Here is a 12,877-nt window from a genome sequence, read left to right on the forward strand (position 1 = left end):
TATACCCTATCACAGCCACTACATTTATCTATTCCTTTACAAGCACAACCACTATCTGTATGCCAGCAGAAGACTTTAAGAACAAAACCATATAAATAATTCCACATCTTCAGATGTTATACAGCAAGCTGGTTTCTCTACAAGAACATTAGAGTTGCAAGGTTCAACGGAAAAACTAGATCTGCTACAGCAATGGGTCAAGCAACATCCAATGACCATGAACAATCCCAATTGAAGTTTAACTGCAAACCAGGAGTACCAGAACCAACTTAGGCTCACTACTGCCAACAACAACAATATACACTGCCCACTGTCGGCAACTAGACTAAATTGTGCCACCATTTTCGCTACCCTGTTTGCAGGTGGATCATTCAGTTATTGCATTGATACGCGAGATCCAGCCACTACAATCAGCTTTAAGGAAACCAAACACCTCTATTATTGCAATCAATATTGAAGAGTCGAACAATAATTTGAGATATGGAGAAAGATGAAGCGCAAGTCTATAAGGATTTCAGCCAACTCTTCGGTTAAAAATTAGGAAAGAAAGCTAAATGACACGGCCAACATTTTACTCGCTGAGGCACTTCGTACTTGAAAATGTACATCAATCGTTAGCTCGAAGAAATTTCACATGTTTTCGCTTTTGATTGTACAAGCATTGTTTCTTGATGCAAGATATTTTCACAAGATCAGCACCTATTACCCTATCTTAAACAAATTCAGCGCATGCAATCAACAAACGCATATCCCCACCCAAGATAATCTGCTGCAAGAGAGAAAGCAGTTCATGAAGTGAATGGTGTCGGGATAAGGTTGATACTTGACAATGTTGGTTATTCAATTTTCTTCAAACATTACTTTCATTGTAAATTAACTCATAAGCTAAAACAGGAAACTGGAGGTGCAACGTGTGTCTGTGTATTTATATTAAGATACATATATGTTTATATAAACACATGCAGACGTCCGCGCGCGCGCTTGCACACACACACACATATATATATATACTGAATCGGTTGTTACATCCATAGAAATACAATGTCCTCAGCAAAAGAAGATTATTAGCAGAAATCCTAAATCTTCAAGAACATCCAAAGCAGGGCACTCTAAAAAGACATACTGTGTCGTGAATTAGCTATGTCAACCAACCACAAAAATCATTTTCTACATCCCCTGAACTGATGTCATCCTTTAAAACAAAGGAAGCATGAATTCTAAAGCTCGCTATGAACTAGAGTTTTAGAAATATTCTGACTATGAATCACACCATTAGTAATTTGATTAGACCAATCACCCAAAACAAATCCAAACATGAATCAAGGAGTACACCATATCAGCCATGTTACCTAGAAGAAGAGAAGAAACAAAAAACAATCCCAAAAGGTCAACAAGGGGACAGCTTGGTGGTTGCGGCATAGGAAGAAAAAAGCAGAGATCACAGGGATCCTAACCCAACTATAACACTCAGTGTAAGCCCATCTGCTCCAATCTAGGTCGGCAGGATTACCTAGCGAACAGCTCTAAGGATCTATTTCAACCCCACTAGATTCGAATTCAACTGACCCTATCTTATCCTATCTTGATTACTACAACTAAGTTCAGATTGGTTGGCACCACCATCATAATTAAGCAAATATGCATTCAAGTAAACACAATTGTCAAGTGTTAAAACGACATATTTATGCAATTCTTAGAATACCTACACTTCCAAAAGGCAAGTAGCCAGCAAAGCCATTACAAAAGATGAAAAACAGAGAAAATAATCTATGTACAACCATGCAACATTTTTTTCAAATGTCTTCAGCATAATGCTAAACGTCTAGAAGCACAATTTTCTGGAACATTCCTGGCACAACTTATCAAGATCTTGTTCCATCTTGCATACATCAAGTTTCACATGCTCAAACTTCAATACAATAAGGGCATGAATTTGAGTATCTCTTTTCATCTGAAATTATAATGAGGACAACTTAGAATTAGTAGTTATTTCCTTATCAAATAACCACAATAAGCTCGAGCTGATCATCCTCAATTTCTTTTCTAATCTGATGTTTTGCTACAATGAAAGAATTTCATCATTTAAGTCTGTTACATCAGAATTTCATCATTTAAGTCTGTTACATCAAGCTACTTGTTATATACATGGTGTCAAGGAGATGCAAAGAAAACACTGTGCTACCCTACTATCCAAACTAAATGGACGTCCAGTGTTTCATCTTCGATCATCTTCGAAAACAGCTAAAACATTCTGATTGGTAAGAGAAAAAGCTTTAAGCATGTTTAAGATCACAACATGTCAGAATTTGTCATTTCAAGGAAAGGAAGAAGGAGAACAGAACAGAATGTCCTGCTGTTGATGAAATAAGTGTTCATCCTGAAGGAAAGAAATGCCCTGCAAAACTTGGTTCACATTGCTTTACAGTTGATATCAAACCAAGACACTAAAGCAAGGTGCTCATAAAAGCAGGGAAATTTCCAACAGAACATAACAATTTACATGCAGCCTTTCCCAGAGTATTGGATTTCTCATTCAAAAACCAGTTTAGCTTTTTATCTGTTTCTGATTTCAAAATGTCATTAAGTAGAAAACTTTTAATTTACACTTTGCTTATTTACCAATATAATGATGTGTTTTGTTTGAAACAATGCAAAGAGCCAATTCATATTTGCTGGATTTGCTCATGCTACAGCAGCTCTGCTATATACATTAAAAAAAAAAAAAAAAAAAAAAAAAAAATGGCAGCCCCGGTGCACAAAGCATCCCGCTTTAGCAGGGTCCGGGGAAGGGCTGCTGTATGCATATCAGTTGGTAAAACACTGTCCACTCTTGGGAGGAATTTAAATATTTGACAAGATGAAGAAAAAGTGCTCATACCACAGAAATTTCACTGGCACCATACAGACATGAAAAACTATTCCTTGAGGGATTTTTTATGTAGGAAAACTTTACAGACTTACAATTGCCCATAGAAAAGGTTGCTAAGTACAGTATCACCAATTTCTACGTTCAAAATTAAAGTGAAACACAGCATGTCATACAGTAAACTTGACAATGTAACAGCAGCAAAAAGAAAGACAGAAGTAAGAACAGAAGATTAATCCAGGGGGAAAACCCTGTCGAAAATAAGATTATCTGCGTAATAAGAAGTGTGTCAATGTTACAAAAAATAGCAATACATTATACCAATACTTTTAAGTCTCAGACACTACAAGGTAATGTTGTCGTATGTACAATTTAAGAGATTAAAAATTTGCTAAACTTTAATGTTGTCTCCGAAAATGTACAATGCTTTGTTAATAGCTTGTCCAAACAGTTCTTATCGCAAATGACGTGACCAATTTATCCACCGCTTAATCTGCCTACCATCTGTCAATCTTGTGGAAATCAGCTAACTTTTACATCTGTTATCTGAACCATCAGTTCAGCATTCCAAGCAAAATGCCAGTTTAACTCCACGTTAAAAAGCTGGGCTCATGCTGCAATAACAGCAAAAATAAGCAGTTGAACTTGAACTATGGCCATTACCAAGCATCTGTCAACTCTCCATAATTCAAAATAATACATAAAACAGCAATCACCACCAAAATTTGGAGTCCAAAAGTAAGAAGTTTTATCTAGCTGGGGCACCATGGGATTTATTGAGAGGTTATGACAAGGGATCATCATAGATTTTTCTGGCAAATGTAACAAAAACTTTTGGCAGAGATGGCATAGTTGCCAGTTACTGTCAGGAAATAAAGAACGAGACTTTATCAGCTACCATAATAATCCCAAAAACACATAAACTTATTGCATATCTTTTGTTTCATTTCTTCTAGAACAAGTGATAGTTCCTCCCATACGCAAGTAAATGCCGTCTCAAGTCATTTTAAATAGACATAAGAAACAAGTTGTATGGCTTGTTGATGAAAGCAACCAGTGACGTTGTATGCCTTGTTGATGAAAGCAACCGGTGACACCTCTCAATAAATTATAGTTGGAAAATATCAAAACCACAATTACTCACGTATAATGTGATGTTAGTCTAACATAAACAATGACTAGAACCCCAGAAAATGCTCTTGCTTTACCATATTTATACTCTTAGTCTGACTTGATGCGGATAATAATAGTAGAATGATCTGACATAAATTTCAAATCTGCCGCCTCCTAATAATAAGCACTTGCTTCCAAAAGTTTTTGTTCTCTTTTCATTTGCTTCCATACTTGAAGTTCTTTTACCGTAACAACTTCAAATGGATGATAATTAGGAATACAAGAAAAGTTAGAATATAGTTGCACAATCACAGATGGAACACAGACTTGTTTGTACCGAGCTCGAAAGATGACTTTTGCCCATCACCCTGAAGTACAACATATTTCACACATTTCGATACCCAAAAATAAGGACAGAGAAGCTGAGGAAGGACACTTATTTGCTAATAATGATATAACTACCATGATGATTGCCTTTCCCTAGGAAGAAGGATATTAACTCATTCATCATAAAATAAGTGCCTTGTTCTTAAGCAGTTGATTCTTTCAAACCATTATTTCATGATAAATAAAATATCGTTTTTGATGTCACACCAACTTGGTGTCAAAACCTATCTACTCGAGGAATGTTAAACCAAAAAAGAAAAAAAAGCATACAGGACAAATCTTTAACAATTAATTTAGCGGGGTTGCAATTTTCACTAAAGAGTAATATTCTGCAAACAATTTATTAATTAATATATCCTAGAAGAGCATATCATATTGCAGGAATATCCTTGATCAAGAAAAATATTGCAGAAATATCACAATTCAGCAGAAATTACTATTCTAAGTAACCGTGCCCCAAACTCCTTTCGGGCATTGAGGCAGAAAATCTACATAGAGACTCAAAAACCTCCAAATAGATAACTTCAACATGAGAAGCACGCTCACAAAACAGATCTTATTCAACTATGCTCCCTATAATTCTGCAGAAGAATAACTTGGCTTATGTATGATGCAAAGGAATTAAATGCTCCCCCTGGCTGTTTCCAAAGAGATCAGCGTAATCACAAATAATTGGCACCACCCCACCCTAACTAGAAACTTACAAGTTGATCTTTCCAAGACAGCCCTCAGTCTGACAATGCAACTCGTGCAATTATCTAAACTTGTACTGCCACTAATTTCTTCAAGTCTATTTTCTCAACCACTATATTCATTCACAAGTAAGACTCCTCACCTACAGAAAAAGACGAATCATGCACAAAAAGCTTTCGCCTAGCAAGAGCCTAGATGAATTTAGAATCTTCCCTGGAGATCAAACATAGCACTTACCCCATACGAATAATACAGGTTTTTGTGTAAAACGGAAAAAAGCTCACCTATTAATGACAGAAATGGTTAGTAAACCAGGGAGAGAACTAGCTGAGCGTAATAAATCCAGTAGAGTGCCAACGGTATTTTTTGCATCTGATGTAAGTGAAGCTGGATCAAGAACAGGGTGATGACCAACTACCCATGAAATATTAAAAGTCCATCCATGTTTAGCTGCAGGTATAAAGATAAGATACATCCAAAGCACAAACAAAAATCAGACTCAGCAAACTGGAAAAAAGGAAAGCAAATTGATGAATATAAAATTCTCATAGTGATTCTTTTCTGATAAGTTACTTTATATAATAGTGAATCATGAAAATCTCCTGTACTCAGAATCTTCCCATCCTTGAAGTCCTGCAAAAAATTACCTTGAGCTCCAGAATTTTCAGAATCACTTGATGTGAAAAGTAAAATATATGTTTCAAGGAACTTCAACGCCAGCAATTTCGTACCAATACGGCCTGCCTGTAAAAACATATCCAAGAAAAGCATGTGATTTGTATATGCCAGACAAGTATTATTTTTTTGAGAAGGTAACAGTTGTATGTATATGCCAAACAATGAGCAGAGGGACATCCCTAAAACATATCAGCAAGGCCTGAAAATGGATTTATTGTTTCTTCTATTTCTTTTTATACGCCCTCCTGCAGCCCATATATTAACAGAGTAGAAGACAAGAAATAGAAGTCTACATTAGGAGAATCTTTGGACGCAGATCTCACAAAGACAACAACATGAAACACTGCACTTAAAAGAACAAGACTGCATAATATATATATATATAAGTATACCTCGTGCTCATAGATATCCATTCATCCCTAGTGCTCATAGATATCCATTCATCTCTTTATTACCAAAATGCAGTACTTCCAAAACTGGCTACTAAATGAGGATTAAAATATTCTTGTCCCTAAAGAGAGGGAGAGTGTGACTAGTCATTTCAAACAAATTAACAAGTCACTGCTTTGTCCCAAGCTTCATAAGGATGAAAAATCAGACAGTTAAGCTAAGCGAGTAACAGGACATTGTCTTGCTTACACTTCCTTCTTTAAATAGACGGTCCTAGTGTAGTAGCCTAGTAAGTAGTCACATACGGTAAAGAAAAATTTATCTCCCACACCACCCGAAGCAGAATAAATAAATAGATAGAGATCAAAGCATCTATAAAAAGAAGTATCCTCTCATCAGAATAGACATATCCAACAGCCAAAAATTCCTGCATAGTGTTTGAAAAACATTCACAAAATATTATCATACTCCCTCCATCTCAATCTATGTGAACCTATTTGACTGGGACGGAGTTTAAGAAAGAAGAGAGGACTTCTAAACTTGTGATGTTAAATGAGTCACATATATTTTATGTGGCTATAAATCATTGCATAAAAGTAAATTATTCCCAAATATAGAAAGGGGTCATTCTTTTTGGCACGGACTAATAAGGAAATAGGTTCACATAAATTGAAACGGAGGAAGTACTTTTTTACAAGTTCACAACATATCAAGATCCACTTTTATAACTTACAAAATATTTTGATCTATTTATTTTCAATATGAAGTTACCAGAACCACTAACAAGGAAAAACTGAACCGTTTTAGAAAGGGCAAGTTTCAGAACAAACATTTTGCACACTGCTGTGAGGAGGGGTTCGAAAAAAGTGATGTGTTCCCAAGACCAAGTGACAGATTGATTACCATAGTTAAGTTCACTAGCAAACAAGTACCCACTACATGAGCAGAACAAGATACCTCAAAAAGAAAGCCAAAGACAGCATCCTTGAACTTGACCATCCATGTCCAGAGCTCTTCAAGCCACCTTTCAACTATACCATGCCGGTGAAACTATGATTTATAAAAGAGGGATTTAGAACTTCAAATGTATTAGAGAAGAAAATGAGTTATTGTGAAAGAAGGATAAATTAAAAATGCTACAGATGGTATGTCAGAAAGTGCACAGGGATAGGGAGGATAAAACTTAAAAAATCCAAGCTAGTGAATCAATGCATCTTGACACATACTGAGCAATTAAAGCTAGTGATTCAGTGCATCTTTGACACATACTGAGCAATTACGAGCTAGTCATTCAGTGCATCTTGACACATACTAAGCAATTAAGAAAACTGGTTTACTCAGATTGAACTTCTCATGCCAAATTTCCAGCTTTTGTATCAACTAAAAAAAAAATCCTTGGCCAGTCATCCACACAATACAATATCACTAGCTTATGCATAGTATATGTCAACCACCAGAACCCATCTTGCCAAGACCTGTGCATAGCAGTGCGATGGCTTTATGCAGTCCCTGTCAGGCTCAACCCTATACTACCATATAATGCTCGCAAGTATTATTTTGAACTTCCCTATCTCAAAAAAAAAAAAAAAAGTATTATTTTGAACTTCTATGGGATATTAATGCCAAGTTCCGACCTACTCATCCTGATCCCCAAAAAAAAAAAAAAAAAAAAAAAAAGAGACCGAACTACTCAAAGTGAACATGTTTATAGTCTCCTCTAACAACCACCAATAGGCCACATGAACGTCAGAATCCAGACACTCATCTGCCCCTTGGAACTCCAGCCACAAAGAAATGACAGCGGAGAAATAGTCGTCTCATCCAATGGGTATATTTTCCGAGTGGCATTAAACAACAAAACAGCTGGTAACCCCCAGAAACATCCAAAAAAAATTATCTTTCCCTTATTTTCAGAATAGGTACTAATACAAATATAGTTCGAACGCATAGCCAAATACCAAAAATGACAGAGGTGCTACGGAAGAAAATCTTAAAGTACCAACAAACAGAACCTTCCTCTACATTAAGATATGATGGAACTTGTCGTACAAGGTCATTTAAATAATAGCCCGGTAGAGATACTCAAAATGAGTTAACTGAACTTTTTTCCACGTATCTGTACAAATTCAAGTTCATAGGAGACTGAAATTTTGGACTTCTACAGAAGATCAGCATCAGAAATACTGTCTCGATCATCTAACTACATAGTGGATTAAAGAATAATGTAATTTCATATATTCGCCATATCTACAATGCCATTTTTTTTTTTTGAGAAGGTAACATCCATATCTACAATGCCATTATCCAACACAAACAGAGAAGTTTATTTAAACAATGGCAGAATACATAGTTTACCCCCCTGACTTTGAGGCCAAATCCCTGTGATACGCCTCTCCACCACTGGCAACCCTTTACACACCTAGCCTTTCCAAAAGTGTTGTGGTCAGTGTGTGTTTTTACCAACAAATAAGCGTGTAAACAGGAGAATCTTTGTATCAAATGTCTTATTTAAGGGACAGGTGTCCAAATATTTTTAGTTCTACAAAAATTTTAAATTGGGCCATCTTCTTCCTTGTTTAAAAAATCACCTAATCTGCCATGGCAGCTCCTTGACACTTAGACACATCTCTCCACCACCCGATCTCCTCCTTCTCAAATAGACCCACCAATATTTCTCATATCTCTCCTCGTTGATTAGTTTTCAGCTTTATGTAAGATCTTTTCCTTTTTTTTTTTTTTTTTTTTTTTTTTTGGTTTTTTTTTTTTTTTTTTTGGCTGAGAAGCTTAGTTTGGTTTTGCCAGGGCGAAGTCGAATATTCGGAAAGGGTGAGTTGTTCAAAATTAGCCCCAACCATTAAAGCTTAGCTCAAGCTTTTGCAAATGAGAAAATTTATTTAATTTTGTAAATGGGTGAATTTCCAGAAATGGAAGCATGGTAATGGCAGTTCATGGTGGGGAAGATGAAGAAAATGGAACATAATTATAATTCTAAAGTGCTATCTTTTTGTTTTTATTTAGTGATACATGTCACGACCTTTTTGGTGAATGACACTACACATTTTTGAAAAACTGGTCAAGCAAGAAATGGTGTGCATTAGACACACTCTGGAAAAGGTTGCTGTAAAGGGTTGCCCGTGTTGGGCGGGTGTGTCACAGGGATTTGGCCTCAAGGTCAGTGGGGTAAACTATGTATTCTGCCGTAAACAAATTTAGCATAGTTTCAAATACTTGACAAGATAGGCATGAAGCATTAAGGTACTAGCGGCACATTTATAGCTTCAACCTCCCTGCCTACATGTTCTTTATACCCCACGCAACCCTCTGTATTGAAGAAATCACTGATGGCACTAGTTTTGAAAATCACTTTGTCCGCCGCCAACCAACCAAACAAATTTCACCTTCCTTTTTAGAGAGAATGAATAATTACTAAATGAACAAAGGGCAATACTACTGAAGGATAAAATATAGATGTTTAGCTATGGCAACATAAGACACATTTTTTTGTTTTAGAAGATTTCAGAGAAAATTAGCAAAAGAAAATCTCAGAACCAAACACTGTGCCTCCAAACTAGGACTAGAGCCAACAAAATTAGCTTTCGACCTTCTTTAAATCTTATCATCCGTAACCAAAACGTATAAGCCAAGCTTCTGATTGAGCAACTAATGCAATTATGGCCTTATAATACTAACAAGTCTAGACCTGTAAACGTAACGTAAGAAAAAATAAATGAAGTGGCCCGGTGCACAAGACTCGCACCGAAGAGACCGAACTTTTTTTTTTTTTTTTTGGGGATAAGAGCTAAAAGTAACCAAAGATCTCCTCAAAAGATTCACAACTATGATTATAGTGGAACAAGCCTATGTTGCATAAGGGCTCAGTCAACAAGATACAGCAAATACAAAAACATGAACAAGCATGTAACCTGAGATGATAACTCCTCCAATACGCCAGAAAAGATTTTCATGCCAGATATAATTGATTGCTTTGCCACCATAGAATTCATATCTCTTAAGCATGCAAACAATACGGGCATTAACACCAACAAATGTTCCTTTGCTTTCATCCCAACCGCCTCAATTACCCTGACATACGTACAGAATAAAGTTAGAATGATGAAAACAATATGGAAAAGAAACAAGTGCACGTAAAATCAGAATACCAAAAGCATGCAAGCAAGTCTTTTACAACCCTCTTCTGGCATCAGCTGATGCCAACTTATCAACTACTGATTGAAACAGCATGTAATCACTTTTTGTGTTTTTGTTTTTGTTTTTTTTGTTCGGTACACCGCCCCACCCCAAAAAATATCCCCTATCCAGAGATCAATAGTGGTACTCCCACTTTTCCCCCTTTGCTTCCTTGAACTCCCAACTTCCTGGTAAGAAGTAGATGGCTCTAACCGCTAAAGCAACCCTCTCATGTCAAGGGAGTAACCAAATTTTAACAGGACTTACCTGTTATATGTGTTTCTGTTACTATCTATTGTTTCTCCTACTTCGATTAGCGTATGATTTTGTGGTAGTTATTGTTCCTTTTTCAGACTACTTTGTCATGCCTTATATAGTACTTTGCCATAACTTCTTTACTTCCGTCATTTCTTTTTCCGTATTGCTTTGATTTGAGCCGAAGGTCTATCGGAAACAAACTCTCTACCTCCCAAGGTAGGAGTAAGGCCTGCGTACACTCTGCCCTCCCCAGACCCCACTTGTGGGATTACACTGTGTATGTTGTTGTTGTTGTTGTTACCTTTTATATGTGGAAAAGAAGGTGCCAAGCTGTAATTTTCAATCCTTTTCTATCACAAAAGAGAATCACAAAATGCAACACCTTCCACACATCTTGAAACAGATTATTTAGTCTTATATATATATATATATATATATATATATATATACAAATAAGTTTCTAATATAAATCTAAAGAACCAATTCAATCCTGAAAAGGCGCAACTTTTAATTACCTTAGCTGGAAATTAACCCAATTGTGATTCAGGAACCCACTGTTCCAACAATTACAACTAATATTTCGATAAAAAGGTTCAATTGAACTTACTCAATGAGGCATTTGAGTCAAAATATATATATATACTCCTTGATATTGTAATGCATAGTTGTCTATGTTTTTCTAACATGTTTCGGCGATACAACCAAAGTTAGCTAATTCTGGTCAAAGGTCCAACAAATGACGAATGTGCTCATGCTACTTATGCTAACTACCATACAATTGACTATACTAAAAGGTCCAGTTTGAACTTAACTTACTCAATGAGGCATTTGAGTCAACATATATATCCTCCTTGATATTGTAATGCATAGTTGTCTATGTTTTTTTCTAACATGTTTCGGCAATACAATCAAAGTTAGCTATTCACTGGTCAAAGGTCCAACAATGACGAATGTTCTACATGATACTTATGCTAACAAATGTATTAAAAAGGTTTCGATTTCACTTACTCAATGAGGCATTTACGTACTAGACTTTCTTCTTGGTTTAAATTGCTGATGTGTGACATTATGTAACGACAGAAAAGATACAATCTATCTAAAACGTTGTATTCATCAAAACAATATAGTACAATACAATACAACATAATACGATTCATTATGAAATAATAATGTAACAACCATCCAAACAGAGCGTAAATAACCAATTCAATCACAAAAAAAGGTGAAACTTTTGATTTTCTTAGCTGGAAATTAACACAATTGTGATTCTAACACTCAGTGTTCCAACAATTACAACAACTATTTCTCAAAAAAAGGTTGAATTTCACTTACTCAATGAGGCATTTGCATACTAGACTTTCGTCTTGGTTTAAATTGCAGATGTGTGACATCATCTATCTAAAACGTTGTATTCATTTACCGCAATACAGTACAATACAATACAACATAATACGATTCATTATGAAATAATAATGTGACAACCATCCAAACAGAGCGTAAATAACCAATTCAATCACAAAAAAAGGTGCAACTTTTGATTTTCTTAGCTGGAAATTAACAGAATTGTGATTCTGACACTCACTGTTCCAACAATTACAACAACTATTTCTCAAAAAAAGGTTGAATTTCACTTACTCAATGAGGCATTTGCGTACGAGAGTTTCAGGCGAAGACTGAAGGTCAATTAAATAAGGAAGAAGCTCAGCAACTTGAGATTGCTCTACCGATAACAATATATCTTTCAATTGCATCAACGAAGACAGCTTTACTGCCACGTCACCATGGTTATTAGCCGCCGCAATTAACGGTAACGCTTGCTCCCTAATTGTTCCGGCCATGTAGATAGCTAGGGTTTATTAATTTTTAGGGTTTTGAATTCGTCCGGCAGTTACTCCGCCGCCGCCGGTGTAGGGTTCCGAATACAGATGAAATAATGCGTTGGCCTGAAGGATAGTAAGATATCATAAATGGAGATTTGTAACCATTTTAGTCTCTGCTTGGAGGTTAAAGTCTTTATTTTTATCAGTTGGGGATTTTGAATTTGTTGAGGGAAATTGGGGATTGGAGCGGATACTGGGCCGGGTTTATATAAGTGGACGCGCGGCTCATAAAATATGACGATTTGCAGCCGTATGATCACTTTTTGAGAACTTTGTTTAAAACTAGTTATTATATGAGGCCCGGGCTTAACAGATAAAAATAGTAATATTTTTAATTAAAAAGTACTCGTTATTATTAAAGTTTTTTAGTCATCTAGTCATGGATAATTTTTAAACAAAAAATTATTTACAGGGAAAAAAATTT

General features: G+C 35.9%; 1 protein-coding gene across 2 annotated transcripts in view; it reads right to left on the minus strand.

The window, feature by feature from the left end:
• LOC132033559 (uncharacterized) overlaps positions 1–12,653 on the minus strand; it is a 29,221-nt gene extending 16,568 nt beyond the window's left edge. Inside the window, exons 1-5 of one of the 2 annotated variants that reach the window (XM_059423566.1) lie at positions 12,209–12,653; positions 10,051–10,210; positions 7,085–7,177; positions 5,707–5,803; positions 5,344–5,509 (exon numbers count right to left, since the gene is read on the minus strand). In XM_059423566.1, the coding sequence (XP_059279549.1) occupies positions 5,344–5,509; positions 5,707–5,803; positions 7,085–7,177; positions 10,051–10,210; positions 12,209–12,411 (719 nt within the window). In that variant the 5' untranslated portion in view covers positions 12,412–12,653. Of the gene's footprint in view, positions 1–5,343; positions 5,510–5,706; positions 5,804–7,084; positions 7,178–10,050; positions 10,211–11,180; positions 11,190–12,208 lie in introns of those variants that run through there. The other variant, XM_059423567.1, reaches the window with a different exon arrangement.
• Positions 12,654–12,877: the final 224 nt, after the last annotated feature.

The sequence above is a fragment of the Lycium ferocissimum genome, chromosome 10, assembly GCF_029784015.1.
Source record: "Lycium ferocissimum isolate CSIRO_LF1 chromosome 10, AGI_CSIRO_Lferr_CH_V1, whole genome shotgun sequence".
In the NCBI taxonomy this organism is placed as follows: domain Eukaryota; kingdom Viridiplantae; phylum Streptophyta; class Magnoliopsida; order Solanales; family Solanaceae; genus Lycium; species Lycium ferocissimum.